General features: G+C 45.0%; 8 protein-coding genes and 1 non-coding gene across 9 annotated transcripts; 5 read left to right on the top strand and 4 right to left on the bottom strand.

The window, feature by feature from the left end:
- Positions 1-103: 103 nt before the first annotated feature.
- LOZ57_001735 (uncharacterized protein) lies at positions 104-6616 on the top strand (the record flags this gene model as incomplete). The annotated part of the gene is made up of 6 exons (XM_049250819.1): positions 104-2602; positions 2659-3021; positions 3073-4353; positions 4411-4642; positions 4692-4993; positions 5048-6616. 6 exons carry the CDS (start codon positions 104-106, stop codon positions 6614-6616), a joined length of 6246 nt encoding a protein of 2081 aa, XP_049110403.1.
- A 299-nt stretch (positions 6617-6915) lies between these two features.
- Positions 6916-8277, bottom strand: LOZ57_001736 (uncharacterized protein; the record flags this gene model as incomplete). Its single annotated transcript, XM_049250820.1, has 2 exons — positions 6916-7082; positions 7134-8277. The coding sequence occupies 2 exons, from the start codon at positions 8275-8277 to the stop codon at positions 6916-6918; spliced, it is 1311 nt and encodes a 436-aa protein (XP_049110404.1).
- Positions 8278-8457: 180 nt separating this feature from the next.
- Positions 8458-10868, bottom strand: LOZ57_001737 (uncharacterized protein; the record flags this gene model as incomplete). Its single annotated transcript, XM_049250821.1, has 3 exons — positions 8458-10439; positions 10495-10664; positions 10726-10868. The coding sequence occupies 3 exons, from the start codon at positions 10866-10868 to the stop codon at positions 8458-8460; spliced, it is 2295 nt and encodes a 764-aa protein (XP_049110405.1).
- Positions 10869-11532: 664 nt separating this feature from the next.
- On the top strand, positions 11533-12932 carry LOZ57_001738 (uncharacterized protein; the record flags this gene model as incomplete). Its single annotated transcript, XM_049250822.1, has 2 exons — positions 11533-11669; positions 11738-12932. The coding sequence occupies 2 exons, from the start codon at positions 11533-11535 to the stop codon at positions 12930-12932; spliced, it is 1332 nt and encodes a 443-aa protein (XP_049110406.1).
- Positions 12933-14303: 1371 nt separating this feature from the next.
- Positions 14304-15191, bottom strand: ECI1 (dodecenoyl-CoA isomerase; the record flags this gene model as incomplete). Its single annotated transcript, XM_049250823.1, has 2 exons — positions 14304-14937; positions 15001-15191. The coding sequence occupies 2 exons, from the start codon at positions 15189-15191 to the stop codon at positions 14304-14306; spliced, it is 825 nt and encodes a 274-aa protein (XP_049110407.1).
- Positions 15192-15776: 585 nt separating this feature from the next.
- Positions 15777-16137, top strand: LOZ57_001740 (uncharacterized protein; the record flags this gene model as incomplete). Its single annotated transcript, XM_049250824.1, has 2 exons — positions 15777-15830; positions 15895-16137. The coding sequence occupies 2 exons, from the start codon at positions 15777-15779 to the stop codon at positions 16135-16137; spliced, it is 297 nt and encodes a 98-aa protein (XP_049110408.1).
- Positions 16138-17343: 1206 nt separating this feature from the next.
- On the top strand, positions 17344-17427 carry LOZ57_001741. Its single transcript has one exon. It is a non-coding gene; the product is annotated as a tRNA-Leu (tRNA).
- A 739-nt stretch (positions 17428-18166) lies between these two features.
- LOZ57_001742 (uncharacterized protein) lies at positions 18167-18582 on the top strand (the record flags this gene model as incomplete). Its single annotated transcript, XM_049250825.1, has 2 exons — positions 18167-18175; positions 18268-18582. 2 exons carry the CDS (start codon positions 18167-18169, stop codon positions 18580-18582), a joined length of 324 nt encoding a protein of 107 aa, XP_049110409.1.
- A 111-nt stretch (positions 18583-18693) lies between these two features.
- On the bottom strand, positions 18694-21985 carry CSE1 (importin-alpha export receptor; the record flags this gene model as incomplete). Its single annotated transcript, XM_049250826.1, has 8 exons — positions 18694-19141; positions 19198-19377; positions 19436-19739; positions 19795-19877; positions 19931-21255; positions 21319-21489; positions 21545-21855; positions 21916-21985. 8 exons carry the CDS (start codon positions 21983-21985, stop codon positions 18694-18696), a joined length of 2892 nt encoding a protein of 963 aa, XP_049110410.1.
- Between the last annotated feature and the right edge of the window lie 1088 nt (positions 21986-23073).

Here is a 23073-nt window from a genome sequence, read left to right on the forward strand (position 1 = left end):
TTGGAACTCCTCAACTTAGTATTCGGGCCTACAATTTATCCGATTCTGGAATGGCCAGGCAGTAGGGGCTATGTGCTGAGTTGAACAGTCGATTGGAAATGCCATGCCATTCGATTCAGCTGCAAGAGAGCCAGAAGTTGGGTTTACGGCCAATATATTCAAAGGATCGATGTCAGCGTCGAATACCACCGTGTCGCAAACGCCTGGGCCTCAAAATGTAACTCCTCGCGCCGAACTTGACATCTCCAAGCTCCATGCGTTACCATCGGAACAACAAGACCTCTACCTTTTGACCCTAACTGCGGATCTTGTTCAATATACCGCAAGTCTCGATAAAGATGAAATTAATTCTCAGCAGGAATTCATCAAGAGGGAGCTGTTGAAAATCATCAGACTCTCTTCGCCCGTACCAACAAGGGTGATTCGAAACAACATAGGAAGATGTTTTGGGGCCATATTCTCCAAAGGAAATCGGAATATACTCTACGACACGGTTAATGAGTTACTTTCTGTTATAAATGCGGGGAAAAGCGAGAATATTAAAGCAAAATTTGCTGCTGCCGTTGCACTGGGGGACATATTTTTTGCAACCGGGGAGGCTATCATCGCCCAGTCAAGTGTGGTATGCAGCGCTTTGCTCAAGCTGTTTAAGTCTGCACATAACCATGTTGGTCTTAGAAGCTCCATTTATACTGCGATAAAGAAGGTTGTGGCTGGTATCGATACCTTTCTTGACGAATCCACTGCTAGGGACATATGGAAACATGCTCGAAACGCGGCAACAGGTGACAAGGCTTACTCGGTCCAGGCAAATGCCTGTCTATGCCTAGAACAGTTGATCAAAAGCACCCCTTTTTTTGACAATGTGACTGACTTCGAGAACCTGAAAACCATAATCTGGAAAGTGATCGACAGTCCCGTCGCTGGTGTTAGAAATGCATCTGCAGCATGTCTTGCTGCCATTCTTATAAAAAGTCACGTTACCGGCAGTCAAGTTGACGTGCCGACTGTTAAACGACCCAAAAAGCCATTGAAAAGGCAAGATATCACTGTTGTTGAGGACGATCTTCCAGAGCGTTCTCAGTCGCCATCCGGCCGAAAGACGGAAACTACTCTTGCACTGCAACTACCAGACCTCCTCCGCCAGTTATCAATCCAATATTGTCGGGCATCCACGAGCAATAGGGCAAGAGCCGGTATCGCACTTTGCTATAAACTTATTTTCCGCAACCTAGGCGAAAAACTAGTCGAGGAGAATTATCCCGATATAGCCGGCCATCTAATTTTCACGCTCCTAAACCATACAGCGATAGTCAATAATCGGTATCGATTGCTCATAACAAGGAAGTTTATCAAGCATATCTTAGAGGATGTAGTTGGCTGTGAAATACTGAGTGAAAATAGTTTGCTCAATGCAGCAAAGTGGCTGATCAATGATGTCTTGAAGGATTACCCACAAGTGATACAAGAACGACCAGAACCAAATAAACATACATTGACCTGTGCTGTCAGCGCTCTGTCTTCTCTAATATCCTCATTAGGATCTGCTGTCACTGCAATTACAGATGCTTGCCGCGATGCGTTATTGCAGGTCTTGCAGCATCCTAGCTATACGGTCCAGATACACGTCTCCCACTGCCTCCAAAGTTTTGTCATTGCTTGTCCTCAGCAATTGCTTTCATGTATAACAATTTGTTTGAACAGCTTGCATAGAGAGATTGGGCAACTGTCAACGCCCAGGCAATCAAGCCGGCGCTGCCTTGGCTACGCTCACGGCCTAGCGGCGATGCTAAGCACATCGCGACTTCAATCACTGTACGGATCCGTGGAAGTGTATTCAAGGGTACTCACCCAGGCCACCGATCTGCTCAAAACGAGCAGTAGCTCAGAGCTGAGGATCGCCAGTACCCAGATACAGGTAGCATGGATCATGATTGGTGGTTTACTACCTCTTGGCCCTAATTTCACAAAGATACACATATCTCAACTATTCCTTCTATGGAAAAATGCCTTACCAAAAGCACTACCCAAAGACGATTTGGTTAAACGAAGTCCCTTGGAATTGAGTTTTCTCGCTCATGTTAGGGAGTGCGCCTTGAGCTCGATTCTTGTCTTCCTAGAGTTTAATAGTAAGCTTGTCACTTCCGATGGGGCAAAGCGTATCGCTACGATGCTTCAAAATACTATTATATTTCTGGAGAATTTACCTCGCATCAAGTCTACGGAAGATATTTCTCAGCGGTTGTCTCCTTCGTTGCACCTAAAGGACTTTCCTATCCTTGTCCGGCGGCGCGTTTTACAATGCTTTGCGAAATTGGTGAATCTAAGTCATACCAATGTCGCAGACATCCTCTCATTGTCAAATGTTCTTGGGCTTGCAATATCTTCTTTTGCTGATCCTGATGTCATATCTGCCAACCCGCTTGACTCTTCCGTTGCAACTGCTGCGGCTAATTTCGAGAATCTGTGGGATCTTGACGACAATTTTGGGTTTGGCGTTACAGGCCTGGCTACAGAATTTTCTCGGGACAGTGAGGTTAAAAACGAAAATCTTGGGGCCAGACAATTACCAGGAGATACAGAGAAGACTATCAATAGCGCTGTAGGTTACATTGAAAACAATATTGAACTTTCTATTGCATTACTAATAGTAGTCAGTTAATGTCGCCAATTTGCCAAGGTAGGGAGCATGATTCAGTTCTCCTATACTCCTCGAAGTACATCAAACACAGATCTCTGCCTGATCCTCCAACCACGGAAGTTGTGAATGCTGCCATACAATTATTCGCCACAACGCTTCCCCTGCAAGCCGCAAAAGTACAGGAAAGTAGCGTCGAGCAAATAGCAACGCTCTTGGCGTCACAGAGTCTTATAAGAAACCCCGGTAGAAAGGCAGCTATGACAGTTAATGTTGCTGTAGCCTTGTTATATGCTCTTAGAGTCACGGTAAAGGAAACAGACTTTCCTTCTGGTGACATGAAAAATCCAGCCACCGAGAAAATTATTCAAGAGCTTCTTCAGGTTCGGCAGCTTCCCTTAGAACAAATCGCCGTCCCAGCTAATTCTCCCTAGAGGTTTCTTGGTGATCCCGATTATATCGTCCGTACCATAGCGTTCGAAGCACTAGGCCGATTATGCAACAGCGCAGGTAACTCTTTTACAAATTTTCAGATTAATTCTATAATTGATATCATTGTGGAAAACCGCGACCCCAATGCTCGAGCTGGCTGCGCCGCTGCGTTGGGCTCAATCCATGCTCAAGTTGGCGGCATGGCTGCTGGGTTTCATTTGAAAACCATCATCGGTGTGCTCATGTCATTGTGCAATGACCCCCATCCCGTTGTGCATTTTTGGGCTTTGGAAGGGTTACTGCGAGTAGTTGACTCGGCGGGATTAACCTTTTCCGCTTATGTTTCCAGTTCCCTCGGTATGCTCTCGAGACTGTACGCTTCGGATACGCACAACAAAGACTCGGAATCCGTTGCCACAGCTAATCATGAATTCATATGTTCAACTCCATTGGCCATCAGTCAATGTGTTGATGCCCTTATCAATGTTATTGGGCCCGATCTTCGAGAAATAAAGAAGACAAGGGACCTTGTTTTTACTCTAGTCAAAGAATTTCAACTAGAAAGAGACATTTTTATGGTTGCTGTGAGCTCAAAATGTTTGGATCATTTATCGCTATATGCCCCAGATCACATGGATTTCCCTGGCTATGTTCACTGGCTACAGCAAGAGTTAAATTCCAAAGAAATGCAAATAAGAGAAGCAGCAGTACGTGGTTTAAATAACATTATGAAACGGGACCCAAACAAGGTTGTTCGGACAGCATCAGCAACTTTCGAGGATGAACTCTGGATGGCATTTGACACGATTCCTGATAACCAATTGCTCAAAGACCTTGTCTACAATTGGTTACACCAGACTGGATTGACTGAAACTGCTATTTGGGTCCAACGTTGTCACACTGTTTTTAGCAAAACTCGGCCGAAAGTTGAAGACGTGCGGAGTCCGTTGACCGCGGTAAATACTGCGGCTCCCGACATTCCAGATGATGAAGTAGCGGGGTTTGCGTCGGCAGTGGCCACGGGGGATGGAGACTCCAGAGAGCCAGAGTCTCCCATAGGCCAAGAATTACTTAAATGGCAAACGCGAAATTTTGTGATGAGCTGTCTGAGCGAGCTGTTAAATATGGTAAATAAGGAAATATTGTCCGACCAGACAATACCAGCAGAAGCCGCTCTTCAGGAAAGAGTTGGAGACATTGTCAGGATGGCATTTTCTGCCTCTACCGCGAATATCATTGAACTAAGGGTTTGGGGTCTTAAAATCTTGGACCGTATCTTAAAAGTAAGACAGACATACATTGCTTCTTGGGGGTACTATTGCCTATTGACAATCTGCTAGATGTTTGGGAAAACGCCAGATCCAGATTTTGCTGAGGCTTCCCTCCTAGAGCAATACCAAGCACAAATTGGGTCTGCTTTAACTCCAGCATTTGCAGCCGATTCTTCTCCAGAGCTGGCCTCGGAGGCGATAAATGTTAGTGCCACCTTCGTTGGCACTGGTATTGTCACTAGTGTTGAGCGAATGGGTCGGATTTTCAAGCTTCTCGTTGCGGGAGTAGAAAACTTCGCCAGTAAGAAGCTTCTCCAAGCATTTGACTTTGCAATTCTGACCCCATCTAGATAACCCCAACACTACCGAGATCGGTGACCTGAAAGGACTAAATTCAAATGCTAGAGTAATGGTGAAGCTCGCGCTCTATTCAGCGTGGGCTCGGTTACAGATTTCAAGCCCTGAACAGCATTACCTTGTTAAAGTTGTGAAGCCATATACAGCTATGCTCACTCCCCTTTGGCTATCCTCACTTCAAGAATATGCGCGTCTCAGATTTGAGCCGGATATATCCAGCACCTTAGGCTCTATCAGCGTTTCGGATCAACTTGACGACACTTACGCTGCATTAAATCGTGAAATACTTTTGAAGGTGAATACCCGTGTCCTTATAGAGTTTGCTCCTTGGTAACAAATTGTGAGTCAGTTCTATCAAGACTCATGGCTCAATTTTGTGGATGCCATTGCTAGTCTCGTTGAAAAAGACAGTGCCTTTGTTTTTGATGCACTAGACAAAAAAGAAATGAAAATTATGTCAGAAAGAGATTTGGGTTCGGAAGCTGTCATTACAATGAATGATAAAGCGGAACCACAAGGCAATTATATCAACTACCGCGATGAGCCCGTCGCATTTTTCTTTGTCCTTTTTGGTCTAGCATTCGAGGCCCTTGTTAGCCAATCGACCGCACCATCCTCACAAATTTTAGAAATACTCCATGCCTTGCGAAAAATATTACGACCTTCAGTTGCAGGAAACGCGGTATACCAGGACTCTGTCTTTTCTGAAACTATTGACGTACTAGATAGACTTGTGATGACAGAAAGCCATAGCGCTCAATCCGTGATTGTGGAGATTGCCCGAAACCTTGCACTGCATCATCAATCGGCAACAAGAAGCGAACTTCGCACGGAAAACCTCTCGGATGACATCGAACAGCTTTTCGAGCTTACGCGAAACATTATCTTAGTCCTAGCAGGCATTCTTCCCAATCTTGGAGACTCATCCCCAAAGCCTCGTGCTGTTATATCCGAGGACTCTACATCTTTGATCCAATTGTCCTTGGCATCCTTGGTGGATATCACCTCTGTTTTTCCATCCATTATCCGTGCCGACTTACACGCCTGTATACTTCACATATTTTGTACTATTCTTGCGACAGGTATCTGCCAGGCTGAAATCGTACCTCAAGCACTCCCAATCCTCCGGCGGTTTGCGCGTGACCTTACCATTCATATACACCCTGACGATGTTCATGAGCAAGATGAGGCAAAAACGATCTCCCGCCAGATTCGTGGCTGTGTTTCTTGCTTTCTATCAATCCTACGCACAGCGCAACGCCGGGAATCTGATACCTCCCTTCCTTGTGCCAAAAACACTCTCCTTGCGCTCACAATTGTACTCACAAGTGGCGGGCACGTGATACCTCCAGGAGATCCATTAATTCCACAAGTTCTTCAAGAAATATTTGACTGTATTCAAGATCTTGGCCTTGCAAGCGTGGCGGCAGGGTGCATCAGATCTCTTCTCCATTCCACTCCTCGCTCGCCAACCGATGATATTATTGCTCGTTTTCTATTTCCCCGTCTCATAGCGTTTATTGCGAATATACCTACGACGATCGATGGCACACTGCCAATTGACCCTGAACATATAAAGGCCACCATCGCTCAGACCCTCATATCCTGCGTAGGGCTGGCAACAGTCCCTTTCCGTTCCGCTTTGACTGCAATGGCGGTCCTAATTCCAGCATTGCTTCAACGAGCCCAGTTAGAAGGACATGACGTGTATAAAGAGACTGCGGGAATGCTATTAGAGCTAGCACGGGTTGACCAAACATCGTTCAAAAATTTTGTTGCGAGAATGGAGCCCACTCTAAGATCTTTGACAAAAGATATTCTACAGAGTACTGGTATGAGGAGCCCTGGGGTTGGGGGGCACGATACGGATGATCAGACCACCGCTGCGCCAACCATCACGCTACGGATGGACTTTTAGACCTGTGTACCTGTATTGATTGAATAACAACATATTTTGCTGCTTTTAAACCATTTGGGTAGTATACTATTTTACGGAGTATGTTTATTTAATGGTTATTGATGAAACATTGTATGGGGTAAACTCTATTATTTCTGCAGGCAATTCCCAAAATAGGGCCAATCATGAGTTTACTAAAAATGAACTTTGTATGTATGTATTCCGTATGTACGTTAGATATCCGATGGTACATTATTAGGCCGTTCAAATACCAAAGGCAGGGCTTACAAAAGTGGAGCAGCAGGTAAATTTGGGGATATTTAACCCATGGGCTCGGCAACAGCAGATTCGACTGAGCCGCTTTGAGAGGCCTCGTTTATAAACGTAGAATCTTGGGGTATAACTGGCATAAGGGCAGCCGCAGCCTTTTGCTTTTCTCCCTTTTGTTGTTTATATGAATGAAGACGGAGGGCAAATATTATCATAACTAAAAAGCAATTTAGTAAAAGGCGTAATACAATGAACGGCAATAGCTTACTAGCGCTCGTTGCAATGGCAACAGCAGCCCTGCGAGTCAAGATCCATCTGAGGCTTTCCACTGCCCTTTTCCCATCACTGTTTAAAGAAACAGTTATTTGATAGTTCAATTCCTGTATCCCGGTATCTTGGGATCGCTGTAGCTCTTTAGATGATATTTTTTGGTCGTTGAACATCTCTTTCAGATCGTCCTTCAAACCAGCTAACTCCTGAGCCATCTTCTGGGACAAAATGTCGACTTCGTGCTGCAATTGGGCACGTTGAGCGCGCTGGGCTTGCGTGCCTGCAGTCCTAGACTTCTGAATGGAATTTCGCAATTCTGAACATGCAGCGCGAAAGAGATATGTTTCATTCTCGAAATCGGATTTAGATATCAGGCCTTGCCGAGCCAGTTCCAAGTTCTCTGCTAATATGCCTCTGACTGCTTTCATGATAGATGTTGATTGTCTATCTGTGAATCCACCCTTTTCAAGATCTTTCACTAAGCTGTAACTGTCAAAGTGGTGTACGTAAGGTGGAGGAGAGAGGTGTGGTGGTCTATGCGACTCCGAAGCAGTAGAGCGCATTAGTGACATCGACTCCGCTGGGGGTGATGATGCCGACGAAGATCCCACGTCAGCATCTGTCATCTGAAATACGGATTCAAGGGCATCAGTGACGGGACCATTGGCGATGTCATTACCCGTTGAAGCTTGAGCGGCATTAATAGGACCTGCTAGATTTGAGTCGCCGCCAACTCTTTCTTGAGAAGGCAATTCGCTGGAAAGAACCGTGGATGAAACAGAGACCGCGGAAGGAGATGAAGATTCTGGCACTCCAGCGACAGATGAGACAGTCTGCTTACTCGCATCTTTCAAGCTCGGCGTCTGAGTCGTATCGTTGGTTCGCTTGTGAGTATTGCTGGGAAATTTTCCGGGGGGCAGGATATCGCCTTTTCCAGTAGACCATGGCGGCGGTCGGAGGTGTGGCTCTGCGGCAGGCCCATAACGTTGGTGGTAGGCCTCTTGTTCACATGCCGGGCCAGAATGGAAGCCTGAGGGGCGTTGGGTAGGAGGATATCGAAGTGATCTGTACGTCGTCGGCTCGCATGATCGTACTAAGCGGAAAAGGTTTGGATATAGAAACGGAAGCCTTGAAGTCGCCATTCGTACTGGGCTGTTGTGAGGGGAGATTTACATTTAACTACGACTTTGCTGCTTGTCTGTATCGCAGTCATGTGGTATGGAAATAAAACAAGTATGTATCATACGGTGTGAATACGGTACCTGCCGGTTTTTATGATCACGTGGTATGTTGTTTTCCAGGATATTAATAGAACCAGTCGGTTAACCCAGCAAACCGAACAGCAACCTCGTGCGAAGCCAGTATTCATGCGAGCGACTCCCTAAAATATCCATGGAGTCCCCTGAGAGTTTCAAATCCTTGTGTACCACGTCGACTACTTTCTTTAGCGACTGCTTAGAGGCCGATTTGTCATTACAAGACAATGCGCTGCGGAGATAGAGAAGGTCAAAGAGAAGCTGAATCTTATGATCTCGAAGGCTCGACTTATGTGATTCTTGTTCCTGTTGCACACTCTGCCGGGCCTGCCCTAATTCGGCGGTAGAAAGGAGTTTCTCATAATTTGTCATGACAACTGTCCCAATGCGATCCAGCATATCCCGTTTCAAAGCACTTATGGCTGCAGGAGTCCATAGATCTGGGCCTTCCTGTTCCATGGACAGGACTAGTTGCTGGAGAATTTTGAAAGTGGCCTGGGAAGGCAGCACAGGAAGTGGTTCATCACCTTCCCAAAGCGACCTACCGGCGCATCTCGTTCGATGGCGAAGCAGCGATTTGACTATAGTTGAGAGAGACGACTGAGAGGATATTTTCTCGGCTAAGATACTGTGAAGACTTGGTACTAGAGACTGCGCAAATGAGTAATCTGTGATTGCAACCTGATCTGGACTATTTTCTCGTATTGATCGAGTTATCCGAAGAAGAAACGCCGTTTGCGATAGTTGGTGCGGCGGACTTTTGCGTTCGGCGGCCAATTTAAGCACAATTTCCAGTGATTTATAGCTTTTGAGCAGCGATTCGATATGTTCGTTCTGCAAAATATGAGGGTCATCGTCGCTCAAGTAATCACATATTGTCTCAGAGAGCTCTTCTTCTACATCATCGTCCAGGACATCCTCCCATTTGAGGTTTCTGAGCTCCTGTATCATACTTGAGCGATTTATAACCGCGTTAAGCCAATATTTATAGGCATCTAGAACGTGTAGCACACAGGAATCATGTCCCTGAACTCTATCCACAAGTTGCAACTTGAACCTAGTAGCTCCATCCGAGGTATCTGCGAAAACAAACTCCGGTTCCCATAACTTTAAGGCGAAAGTTGACACATCGGGCCACTTTGTCATAGCCGAGGATATTGTTTCGCCAACAGAGCCAAGTTCATTATTTCGCAGTTGAATCACTGTAATAAGTTGCTCATTAATCATCCTGCGAATCTTGTCTAGAACATCTGTGGAAGAGTAACAAGGAATAGAGCTAAACGCAGGAAGCCACTTCTCCAATAAGCATTTGCGTATCGATAGTAGCTCTTGGAAGTTCTCACAGCATTTCAACTTGCTTTTGGCGCGAGTAACTAGATTATCGAATGCTATTTTTGACCAGGAGTTGACTAACATTTCAAGGGTCTGTTTGGACATCCGGTCATGCTTGATCCAAGGCTTGAAATTTCTTATTTCTTTCGAAATCCATGGGTAGAGAGTGCCAATTTCAAGCTCGCCTATGAGACGAACCGCTGGATCATCGAGAAGAGGGCTGCTGGTCAAATTTTCCAAAGTAGTAAAAAATTGGCCACCCAGTAGTTCCACCGTGTTCTGCAGTGTGTACATGTAAAGGGCCAGCGCTGAAAGTAAATTATGTCGCACGCTTCCATTTTTCCCTATCTGGCGACCAATTTCCTCTTGTCGGATATCATGAAAGTAGCGGTACGCATCTTCTGCAGAGGAGCTGGTAGTTAGGCAGTAGGCAGATAAGGACTCTACAATATCTTGAGCAGGTAGATTGTGTGACGCAAGTTGAACATTGATGTGTTTCAGGAGTGTCCGCCGAAGGTACCCCAATCGACTCCATAGCCTTTCCACATAAGGTACGGCTTTCTTCGACTGACACAGTGTATTATGAAGAATCCTTGAGATGACCATGAGCTTGGAAGAAACGGCTATAGAGCAACCGTGGTGGAGCAATCTGGAAATGGCGGACACGCATTTTGTGAAAAGAGTTAAGTGTGCAGCGAATGTCCGGTCGCTGGAAACTGTTGAGAATTAGTTTAAGTTTGGGTAACGATTGACAAGTGTAGTCTGCCTGACCTCTCTCAAATTGAACGCCTTGCAACTTGCGAAGCTCATTACATTTCCTAGAAATGGCAACAGAATTACAACCTATGGTGATTCCTGATAAATTCTGTTCAACTTTCTTAATCTCTTCATTCATCACCATAATTCTTTGCGCTGTATCTAAAAGGTCTCTATATCGCACACTATTGAAAGATCGGATTTAGTTCACATTCCTCTGGATCAATAGCACAAGATTTTGCGCACCCAACCAAAGATCGTAACTTCTCTCTGTTGCTGACCACATCATGACGAAGCTCTCGTTCAATTCGCCGAGCTGTAGGAACCGGATAACAAAATACTTCTTCCCATGACTCAATAGAGCGGGCGTCTGGGGTATCGGCTGCCATAGTAATGGCGCCATATAACACTTCTCATAACAGATTCCGTTCACAGAAGGATGATGAGAGTATCGATTGTTATGTAAGCGGCTGTAATGGCTAGAGGTACAGACTAGTATTAACCACTATGGTACGGAGTACACCAAGCCCTCAAAAATTAGGTATTGATTTAGTCCTAGAATAGACTAGTGTAGTATGATCTGAGCATTTCTTGGCTGTTCAGGTGGTAAGACAGCACCAGCTTGCCAAGCACCATATAGCGCCCTCCAATAAAAGCTAGTACGTATGTAAGGGGTAATCTTGGCAATACACCTGATGTAATGGTTTAGTAAGGCAACCAGCTCGGCGGTAAGTGCTCATGCTGTTTGGGCCTAGCGACTCAACCATCGGGTCCGAGCTCCTGAGGTCCCATATAACATGGAGCTTAACTGATGCCGCCAAGCGACCCAATCACCTAGATATTATGCCCAGAAGTTGTTACAGTTGTGTCGTAATACCCACTAGTTATAAGGTTTGTTGTAAAGGCTTATCTTATCTAATCAGCACGTGATAGATAATGTGCCACCGAAGTATGACTGAATGAAAGAATTACAGGAAACCTCGAGGATGAATCCTCTGTACCATAAATTGAAATCCAGAATACCGTTTTTATGCCTACATGGAGTCTACAATCATGCAAGATATATGTGATAACCAACAGGATCATGGTGCCTTGGGTCTAGATAGACAATCCCCAATGCCTACCCAGGGAATGCCAATCCTCACCAAGATGAAGGTCATGCACTGCTCTTATCACTACTGGCATTCTATGTAAGGATTCCCTTGATATTTTGATAATTTTGAAGCTAATAGCTGTTTTTTTTTTTTTGCACCCCCAGATACCGAGCCATCTCTCCAAAAGCTCGCCTGATAGCCCTTTCATCCTCCTTTGTGCAGTACCTTCAGGCTGATGGAATTGTCCTTCCTCCTGATGACACTCAGGTAGCTACGGATGATGATAGCTGGGTGGCATCGGGGGAATACGATGACGACGAAGAAGGTCTTCCTGATCCTTCAGAACAGTGGCCCGAAATCCATGCTCGTGTTAAGGCTACGATAACAGAGTTAGGGGGTAGTGTATCCCCAAAACTGAACTGGAGTGCCCCAAGAGATGCAACACATATGATTCCGTCTAATCGCTTGGAGTGTAAAACTGCAAATGATGTCTACTTAGTGTTGAAAAGCAGCAGTCTTATTGCCAACGACCTAGATCGTGCGTTTGAGGGGTGTACGCCAGGTTCTCCGGTCCCCCCTGAAGCTTTCAGCCCATGCCGCAGCAATGGTGACAATAGCACTGTTTCCGTCACCGCCCAGATTCCCTACCACCTGGTACTTCGGAAATACGTTAATTTCAACCCAGCACTCGAGTTCCGATGCTTCGTGCGCTCTCGTCGTCTTATTTGCATCTGTCAAAGAACCTTTAAATTTTACAAATGGCTGCATGATATGAAGGAGGATGTGCTTCAATCTATTCAACAATTTTTTGACAAACATCTTCGTGATACTTTTCCAGATCCCGATTTCACTTTTGACGTATATGTACCGAATGGAAAGGTGTGGTTATTGGATTTCAGCCCTTTCTCTGAACGTACTGAACCGCTGCATTTTACATGGGAAGAAGTACTCGGCATGGAAATGCCTGATGAGGGAGACTCGCGTACCATCCCAGAGGAACAGACTTTGAGAATGCGCGCCCGACGTCGAGGGCCACAGGAGAATGGAGGAAATGTGGATTCGCATTCTCGTAATGAATCTACACCAGTTGAACCCCCGATCTCATCTTTTCGACCCACCTTTGTGCTTGCAGGTAATCCTGATACGGAGCATGTTGGCCTGGACCTGGGGACGACGACGTCCGCGAGTTACTCTTTCATAAATGAAGACAGAGTGCCACGTGACGTCATAGATGCGGCACAAACACCAGGCGGGACTGCAGAGCTTTTAGCGAGCTGGAAAATAGCACTGGAGCGAGATATACAAGCAGATCAAGAGTATCAGAGTGAGAATGAGAATATCTCTTCTCCTAAAGGCTAGTGGATTGTGACAAGACTTTTTTTCAGTAATTACTTGATTCAATACGTTACCAATGGGTTGGTTGGCAGCATTTGAAATTTAATGCATTAAACATGGCGCGAGGATGACAAATGTTCCTACAATAGTAGTTAATTGACTTATTTTGGGAGGTAATATATCTTAATTTTACACATAATGGGCCGACCTAAGATAATACAAATCATAAATGTTAGTTTTTATGACGTTTCAAGGAGCTGAAAGCTCAAGCCATTGCCTCCCACTCTATTGCCAATAAGATAAAGCGAGAGGCCTCAATATCACAATGTCACCAATGTCAACTGACTGGTTGACAACTTACCACAAGCTTTAGTGAGGAAATACTAGATGGCGTTCCTATTGGACCCTTTATATATGCATTTGGGCTTCAGCACATTCAATTACTTGTGAGTCAGTGAAGAAGGTCGTGTTAAGGGGGCAGGTCTCTTAGAAAAAGCGTAGAGCTAGTCGGCGGTAAAATATATATAATGCTAGACGCTTAAGGGAGGTTGAGAATTTTCACGCCTGTTATAAATTTCCTGAATATATCTTCCTATTGCAACTTTGTCCAGGGGAAAGTGAGTTTTGATATACATACTTAAGAATAAAAGAGATTAAGTCTTGAATGTTCCGAGACGTAATCGGAGTGGAGGATTGAGAGGATTTACCTTACTTCGTAGACTTAAAGTATCCATTGGATAATATATTGACAAGCAGGATCGGGACCTGGTGAAATTTAACCCACTCACCTCCAGGTGGGTGGGTGGTTTTTGGAAAAGATATTTTCTTATACTTCCATACAAGGAACAAGCAGGAAATGCAGATAGATGGATAATAAGTTTAATCAGGTCTTTGGGAAATAAGTAGAATACGAAAGAGGCAGAAAGAAAAGGTAGTGGTTGTGCTCGAAGCATTATGCATTTAAAGATATCTAGGTATACCTGGAAAGAGAGAGTAAAAGAAGCAAATGCAATGGAGATTTATTCGGCACTTGAAATCTCCATTGCATTTGCTTCTTTTACTAAATTTGGGATGCCCTGGCATCTTTTAAGTTGCGCTGCAATACATACCATAAGTGTGGCATCAACAGCCTATCACTCTCGCAACCATTTGAAAGGACTTTGGGTAATTGGTATGTACTGGGTAATAACCTATCCAGTGTGATGCTAGAAATATCTAGGACTTCTCAACGGTGTTTGGAAGTACTAACTAGATATTACTCAGCTGCCTTACCTTTTTGTTCCTTGTTTGGTTTCAATCTGTCGAATGGATATATGGCAGGGGCGCTCGCTGAGCGCCCAAAGAAAAATAGATGAAAACATTCTCTCTAAAGATCGATTTTGTATCCTAAGATGGCTACAATTTATGCTTCTTTTCTCCTGCTGCAATCTTCCGAAACTCCTCTTGTGGGATGCCAGCCAAAAACCTTTCCATGCCCATGAACACCTCATGGACATTCTGACGATCAAGAATCTCCCTCTCATGCATGCGAATTAAACTCTTCATCTTCAACAGACTATCCTGATTCAGATGCTTCCCCAGCCGATCCTCCACCTCCTCCAATACCAGCTTCAGAAACTCGTCGGAATCATCCTGCCTCCCACTCGACGGAATAATCACCTTGTTTACAAACCCTGTTGATACGAGGTCTTCAATTGGGATCCGCTTGCTCATCAGTAAAGCTTCGTTTGCTTTGGAAATACCCAAACGCTCAACAAAAGCCCGGCTAGCGCCACCTTCGGTCACAAGTCCCAGAGATGAAAAAGGTGTAAGGAGAAATGTGTGGGGCGCAGCATAGATGAAGTCTCCGAAGGCAGTGAGCGCGGCAGAAAGACCGACAGCAGGACCATTTAGAGCCATAATGAGGATCTTCGGATGATTATAAAAAGCGCGGGTGATATCAAGATTATTGACAACAAAATTACGAACGATTTGTCGACGGATGTCGGAATTTCCAGTCGAAGGCTTGGTAGAACGAACATCGGCGCCTCTGTTAAGAAAACGGTGGTTAGACATGTTGTCCATTGCTTCAGTATAGCTGAGTGACCCCTACGCGGAGAAGTACCGGCCTCTTCCGGTCAAGATAGTGATGTAGATATCGTCGCGTGCAGCGACTTCTCGCAGCTTTTCACCCAATTCATAATAAAGGTCGGCGTCCAATGCGTTAAGCTTTGATGGTCGATTGAGTGTGATGATGGCAATGCGGCCCTGGTAAGAGAGCTCAATTTCGTTGGAGGTAGGCATGGTACGTAAATAGATTCACGTCGAAATGGAGCACATGAAGTAAAATATAGAGGGAGGAGAGAGAGAGAAACGGAGATCTCAGCGCTCAAGTATACAACTACTTTAGGGCAAAGTCATCCCGCGGTTAAAATGCTCCGCAGCCTGGGGGATCGTTAACCGAGAGCAAGATTTGCTCCGGGACTGCTTGCTTTGCGAGGCTCGGGGCGAGGCTTTAGTTCCGGCTCACGAACTGCTCAACCACAACTCAAGTCCATGGTGCCGCCCCCAAATATCCGTCCTCACCAGCCCGTCTGTCCTCCACCGGCCGGCGGGAGCTGAGCAGCGCGTGAATCTCGAAATGCCGAGGTTGGGGCAGTTCCATATTATGTAATATTGAAAATAGGGTTAACTAGCTGACTCTTATGTAATGAACATCTGAATAAGCATCGCATGACTAATAACTTTACTCCGGATGTTCATTCTCGATGGAGCGTTTCGATGCACCCGATGATGGTAAGGACGAACAAGCAAACTAAAGGCTCCCACCCATTGGCGAGAAAGCTAAGCGTTAAAGGAGAAAGGTTAATTTAATAACTATATTTTAAAATGATCTCCTCTGCCCTTCGCAGGCTCCAAGGTGGTAACCTTGAAGTCTTTAAAGTGTGTTATCTCAAGCCCTATAGGTTTTTTTGAGACTCTCCTAACCCAACGTTCTCACATATAGTTCGGAATGTATGTCCTGTTTCCTATCGGCTGGATGTACTATTTTGGTACAAACCTTGAAGAACGCTTCTCCGTCCCCGACTTCTGGCCCAAAGCAGAGCATTCACATAAGATTCCATTGGAGAAGGGCGACATTGAAGCAGAGTTGGCCAGGATGGATCGAGAGAAGGAACGGAAGAGACTAAGGCGACTAGAGCTGGAAACCACGGCGGTGGGGAACGGCCCAAACAGCGAGCCTGCCTGAAATTATCAGCGAGCGTTCAAGTCTGGACCACCGGTAACGGAGACAATGTATTAAGGAGCATTGCATGATTGTATTATATATCGTGGAGTTTGTCGGCAGGCAGAAATTTCTTACTTTACGCAACAGGGTGCATTTGGTGTTAGGGAACAAAATGGGATCTGATTTCTTACTCTTGATCCCCACTCTTCTGTATATACACGAGCTGAACTCACTTGGAATTAAATGACCGATACGGCTTTCGTGCTACTATAATTGAAACTGGGCGTCTAGTTTTTCATGACGAAGTCAAATAGTAAGCTGTCGGCCAAATGCCAAATGCAGATGCAGATGCAATATTAAACATTCGTCCAAAAACGGAAGGGGAAAGCTGGGTATTAGATTCTCGTGCCGCAACTAGAGGGCATAAAATAAAGAAAATATACGCCTGGTAAGCATGGGGCCAAACGTCCCTGCGCATGATATCATGCCACCAACTCCAAGAATAAAATAAAAAAATAACAGGCTATAATTCTGCAAATCTTTTGGTCGTTGTCTCCGCTACTAATGTTGCGGATTCCCTGATCAACCTATGCAGCTCTGGCCCACCAGCGAGGGCTGTCGATAGGTTTCTATTGAAATCAGAGGTCATCGATGGTGGAAACGGGTCATTGCCAGCCCAGTAGTACCAGATATGTTGGCATATACTGATTACATGATCTGGCAGGTAGATGTAGGCAGCGACCAGAAACATTGAGGTGACCAAGAGTAAGAGGGTGTCTATAACAAAATAGAGATTAGTCGCACTGTAGCGCTATTGGGTAGAAATAATCGGGTCAAGGCCACACGCACTGAAAACAAATTTTTCCATCGGAGTAAGCATATAGAGAGCATAGGTGACTTCATATTGGTAGTTTTTCAGTCGGAGCCAACGAATAAAGTTCGTCCACGCTGAAGGGTGTGCAGGTTCAGCAACAGCCATAATAGTGCAAACGCCGTAGGACTGTGCTAAATATTTTTAAAAAAAATGCAACAAATGCCGACGACAATGGAGAACAAAGGCTTTGAAAGTAAGATGCGACGAGAGCCAAAAAAGAGGGTACAGTGAGTCGGATGCCGATCACTGACACGAAATACACCTTAATATTGGAAGGTGCACGGCCAACAACAGCTTAGTCAGAGTTACTTCCTGATGTTTCGATTCTAAAATTGTTAATGACTAACAGGATAGGCAAGGTGGCCGAGCGGTCCAAGGCGACAGGTTAAGGTCCTGTTCTCAGAAATGGGGCGTGAGTTCGAATCTCACCCTTGTCAACATCTTTTTGTTACACACTTCAACAGTTTTTGCATCTGAGCCTAGATATTTGTAAAAGTATGAAATGTGGCATTGCGTTATTTCCCCATGCATGATACAAGTGACAAACGCTGGCTGCTACGGTCTAGAAGGAAACAGAAACAAGAAGGCTGGACACCAGATTGGGTGGGTGACTAAGCCTATTCGACTTCGAAGACATGCGATGCCAGAAATTGGAATCAAAATGCAGCAACCCCCTCAAGATTCCAACTTTGCCTTGCTGACAGTCCCCAGAAAGTGTTACACCGATAATTCTTGAATATCCTAATCACCATACGAACTTTGCGTGCGTCCTTCCACATCACTGTTCTGTGTCAGCAGAGGCATTGGAGAGATTGCAGCCATGGTCTTTTTCTTATAATTGTCCTGTCTTTGTTGTATTTTGCCTAAACTGCCATGCCTCCCTCTACATTTCCTACAACTTTGTATATGGCACGGTGGCGAGCTTACTTCAGCCCACGTTTCTTTTCCTTGTGCGCCACGCTACGCGCCAAACAGATGCCACCAAGACCAACCATCGATGAGGCGGAAATTACCGGTTCCTATTTAAAAGGGTCTGGTCCAGGAGGGCAAAAAATCGTGAGTGCCGCCTTTTTGCTACTGAAAGCGACCCGGGTGTGGGTCAAATTCTTGGGATTTTGTTATGCCCCCAGTATATTTTTGCATACCAAAGTCTGTGATACTGTACTTCTTCAGCCAATGTCGCAAGTAATTAGCCCTGTCTTTCTCCCCTTTCCTCCTCTCCATGCTCCCTCTATGATATCTGACTCCCTAAATCCGCCATCCACTGTTTTCCTTAGAATAAAACCTCCTCCGCAGTGCAACTCAAGCACCTCCCCACAAACATCGTCGTAAAGTCTCAAGCTACCCGTTCACGCTCCCAGAATCGTAAAATTGCCATGCAGATTCTGGCCGAGAAAGTCGAGCAGCTTAAAAAAGGTGATCGGAGTCGCGCCGCGATCGTGGCGGAGACGAAGAGGAAAAGAAAGGCAAGCAAAGTGAAAAAGTCTAAAAGGAAGTATAGGTTGCTAGATGAGGAGAAGTCCAATCAAGGAAAAGAGAATATAGATGAGGTCACCAAGGAGAAACAGAGCGAGGAAGTGCATGAGTTGTAAGGCTTAGCTTTTTGTGCATACGTCCAATAGCAAAGAATCACGAAGTATGAATTTTTTTTACTTTTTCAAGTCCGGTTCACTGTGGTGGAATTCTATACCACCAATCTACCCCTATCCACCCAAATAAGTCGCCAATCCAGCCTTAGCTTCTGGACTCAAACGCTCCTGTGCAAACCCGGTAATGCGGCCACCATGTTTCCTATCCGCTTCCTTAAGGTAGGAGCTTACCCAATTACCAAAATTGGGGCCGATCTGTCCCCACGGGTCATGCGGGCTTTTTCTAACTGTGTTCAGTTGAGTAAACCCGACTCCAAAGGCCATATCTTCGACATCATTTTCCATGATGATGTCATCTTTGCTAGCAGGGAGAGGTGGTTGGCTAACAAGGTTGAGAAGAGCTTCACAGGTGAACCCCCATCCTTTCTTGTAACGATTGGCAAATGCCTCAGAGTTTGCAAGTGTCTTTGTAAACGAGATCAAGGCTGCTGTTCGGTCTAAGGGACGAGCGAGCTTACGCGATTCTGGAAGGATTATGTTGAGATATATCGGAGTAAAAACCCTAAATTAATCAGAGACAGGCTCTGTGCTGAACAATGCGTGTGATGGATAACATACCCAGACTGAAGATTCTCGGTTACCTGAATGAAAAAGTCGCAGCCATATCCGTTGTCATCCAGTGCAGATATGAAATGGTAAAACCGAACAAATCGCAGAGAAAAATTCTCCGTTTTAGAATTTTGGAGACGTGTTAGAACTATTTGAATTATTGTTGGAAAGTATGGTTCCAGTATTTTCCTATAAAGAAAGGTTCAGCCCATCCCATCATAGCAGAAGCCGATTTATTAATACGTACGGCGAAAATGTGAGAATAACATTTTCAAGGAGGTCGAAGCCATAGCTTTCATTGAGTTTTGACGAAACCAGCTTCTGAAATATTCCCAGAATAGGCTCGATCTGGTTATTTTTCGTGATTATTTCGGCGCCGCGGGGTAGAATGGATGATAATAATCGAACAAGGGCGGGAATGTTTCCCCGCGCTTCCCACATTGTAGGAAGGAGAATCGGAGACAGTAAGTTTTGATAATCCCCCGAGAGCTGATTGGAAGGCTGGGCTTCCAGAAGTGCGGCGAGAAGTTGGAAAACGTATGGCATAAATTCTGCATTGGTAGCTTAGCATCGATAATCGAAACCCAGTCTAAAAAGCACACTTACCTTGTATATCGCTCTGTAACACATTGACAAAAGGAGCATAGAGCATCCCTTCAAATTTTTCGGGCTGCGCAGGAGCCCCGAACCTAAAAGAATGTTAAGCAATAGGCTCAAGCATCCGTGTTAATAGGTGAAATACCTTATTAAAGCCCCAAGAGCTTCAAAATGGTAATAGTAAAATCGTGGGTTGCTTGGGTTCGTGCTGATGATTTCAGTTATTTTCATAAGATGCTGCAGGATTGGGTCAACGATTGGAATAACACCGTCCTTGATCACGATTAACACCCTCATGATGCAACGCATGAGAAACTCATTCTCTTGGACTTTTGGCGGCGATGGATCCTTTTCTATGAGTTGGAAAACATGCTCTAGGAGCTGTGGGGTTAATGGGATAATTTCACTGGCAGAAATAATGGGCTGGTGTTGATGGTCGCTGAGACAGAGAGCCCTTTCGAGAGCAACGGCGGCATATGTATACACAACATAGACTGACGACCCAAGATATTGCACCAGCATGGGGAGGATTTCCCGCCATTGCTCTTTTGTGATAATGCTGCGGAATGAATAGAGATATTTTATGGCATCTACTTTTAGTAGAGGATGAATACCAGTTGCTGCAGTTAAGTCAGAGGCCAAATGGGTTTGAAAAAATTCTGTAATGTTGACTAAGGGGTTGGTAGTCGTAACACCATGAGCAGTAGTAGCAATTCCCTTAGCAGCAATCGCTGAAAACAAATATATTGCAGTATCTTTGGACTGCCAGTGTTCCGATGGAGACTTGGAATATTCTGCCAAGAAATGGTCGCTGTACTTGGTTACAATTTTTGTTACTGACTCCTCAAAAGTTTCCAGGAGCTGTCTCAAGAAGTCTGTGGCCGCCCGCCGCCTGGTTTCGCTGTCGCCACCCTCGAGGTCACGACGAATGAATTCAATAGGCTCGTCCTCGAACATTTCAATATCCGATTCTCGCAAGGAAATATTCGGTAGAATGACCTTCTCTGTGATTTGGCTGAGGGTCGCCTCATCTTTGAACGCATTCGCGTGACTTGATAGGCGAGCAACTGATGTCAAGAACTGTAGAGCACGACTGACTAGAATGTCATATTTTGTGTCCTGCCCAATTGTTGTGAGTAGATTCCAAGAACTACCGATAAACTGCTCAACGTGGGGCCCAAAAACATCCATGAATTTTTGTACATAAAGGATCAGTACTTCAAATATACCGGCCTTCACAAACTCCAGCTCACTGGCTTCCAATTCGGTGTCGGAGTGAAGGAGCGGGTTGTCGTAAGTGAGATATTTCAGAAGTAGAGCAGAAAGAGCACTTATATGGTCTTCAAACATTGGTGGAAGGTCGTGGCACGAAAGGTCGTAAAATAATTTTACCATCAAATTTAGCTGGCAAAACCCTTGCTGGATCTTTTCTTTGTTGTTCTTGTTCTGCTCAAGAAAGGAATCTAAGCTCTAGACAAACCTGTCATATTAGACTTGATGGCATCAATTTAGTCAAGAGGGCGCCAAACAAACCTCGAAGAGTGCCAGGTATGGTTGGCCAAACTTGCTCAACACGTGGTTTATCTCTTCATAAAGTTCGTCTGAGCGGAAGAGCGGCCGCCACCTCTTGAATATAGAATGCGCAACCTGTAGAACACCTATGTTTACTGAAATGTTGTCCGGAGAGAGACGTGACACAAGATCCTAGGACGCGTATCAGTTTGGGTATAATATGTAAGGTTCTGGTCAAACAACGAACATCAACAAGCGTATCCCACCGCCTCCAGAAATCACTATCTGCTATTACACTAACAGCTTCTCCTAGTTGAGATTGAATTCCTGGGGGCATTGATATCATAAGGCTTATGAGCTCTTGTTTGATAGTGACAACATCATTCTCCGGTAACTTGTAGTTTCCATTCTCGTCTGTCCAATTCCACTTAATAAAATTTTTGAAATAAAGTGCACTGGCCAGGCGAGTAGTGAATGAACATTCTTGGTTGGCTGTGATATGTAGAAGCTGTAGGGAATATCCTGGCTTTCGTTCTTCCTGTCGAAGGGCAGCTTCGGCTGAAATACAGGGCATATCAGCATTATCAACAGGGCCAAGAGATCAGACCATATACCCACCTTGTTTATGCTCTTTTGGGCTAAGTGTAGCCTCGAGTAGAGGGACAATTGAAGCGAGATTTGCCGCCATATCGAAAGGAGAGCTGCCCAGCAAAACAGCGTGGGGCTTGAGTGGTAGAAGCAAAGCGGCCCAGCAATAGCCTTCAAAGGGTGATTCGAATCAAAGAAAGCTTGAAAAGACAATTGTAGAAATTGCTTAGCAGTAAGCCCCCTGTTGCTATTGGTTCTGCTGGCTAGTTGATGAGCTTCTGTCTCTCACGGCTGTAGCTCAACCCACCTTTTTTGGGAAGTTTGTTTGGCTGCTTATATAAGAAGGGAACAAGTGGGGAAAGAAAACCAAATAGGCACTAAGCCTGATTTGGGCTGGAACGGAGTTACTTGCTATTTACAGACTCCTGGGCACGTGGTCCTGTACCAGCGGAACAATAGATGTCCCACGCGTATGCTAGTCCCAAATAGTTAGCCTAGGCAGTGTTCTCCAGATTTGCCTGATGATCCACTCACTTGCTATGTCACTCACAAGCTCAAAAAGCTTTAACTTCGCTGTCTTCCACCTCCTCTGTCCCCCTCCCATTGCTCACATGCAGCGGTTCTAATACACGAACAAAGACAACCACTCCAACCCCTTCATACAATATATATCTTATTTACTTCTCATTAATACACCTTTTAAGGGACATATATATATATACTATTTATAATACTTTCCTGCTATTGTAGCCTAGGTGGTAGGGGTCACCTCTGGCCCTTAATTTATATTTACAACAGTATCAACTTCAACGAGATATTGCTATCCGTTCCTCCATGTGGTGTCTGGGGATGGACAGGCAATGAGTACAAGATTCATCAGTTGTGAGGAGCCTTATGTCCAGCATATTATATAAATATCAATGATCAGTACTGCTTCCCCCTGTTTTGTCATGTTCGGGTTTTTCTTGCTCTTTCCTTATTTGTTGCCTGCAGAAAGGGTCAATGTAGTGTGCTTCACCCAGAAATCTTTGTGTAATAAGCTACCTGCAACCTTGATCGTTGTGCTTTTGCACTCTTCATCACCAGGACATCAGCTGACAATGATATTGTATAAGGTTCAAACAGTCATAAACTGGCTGCTTAGTCGGCAATCTGAACAGCACATATGCCCAACTGGGGCTGGTGTAT

This window comes from Ophidiomyces ophidiicola, assembly GCF_022830035.1.
Source record: "Ophidiomyces ophidiicola strain CBS 122913 chromosome Unknown scaffold_4, whole genome shotgun sequence".
Taxonomy (NCBI): Eukaryota; Fungi; Ascomycota; class Eurotiomycetes; order Onygenales; family Onygenaceae; genus Ophidiomyces; species Ophidiomyces ophidiicola.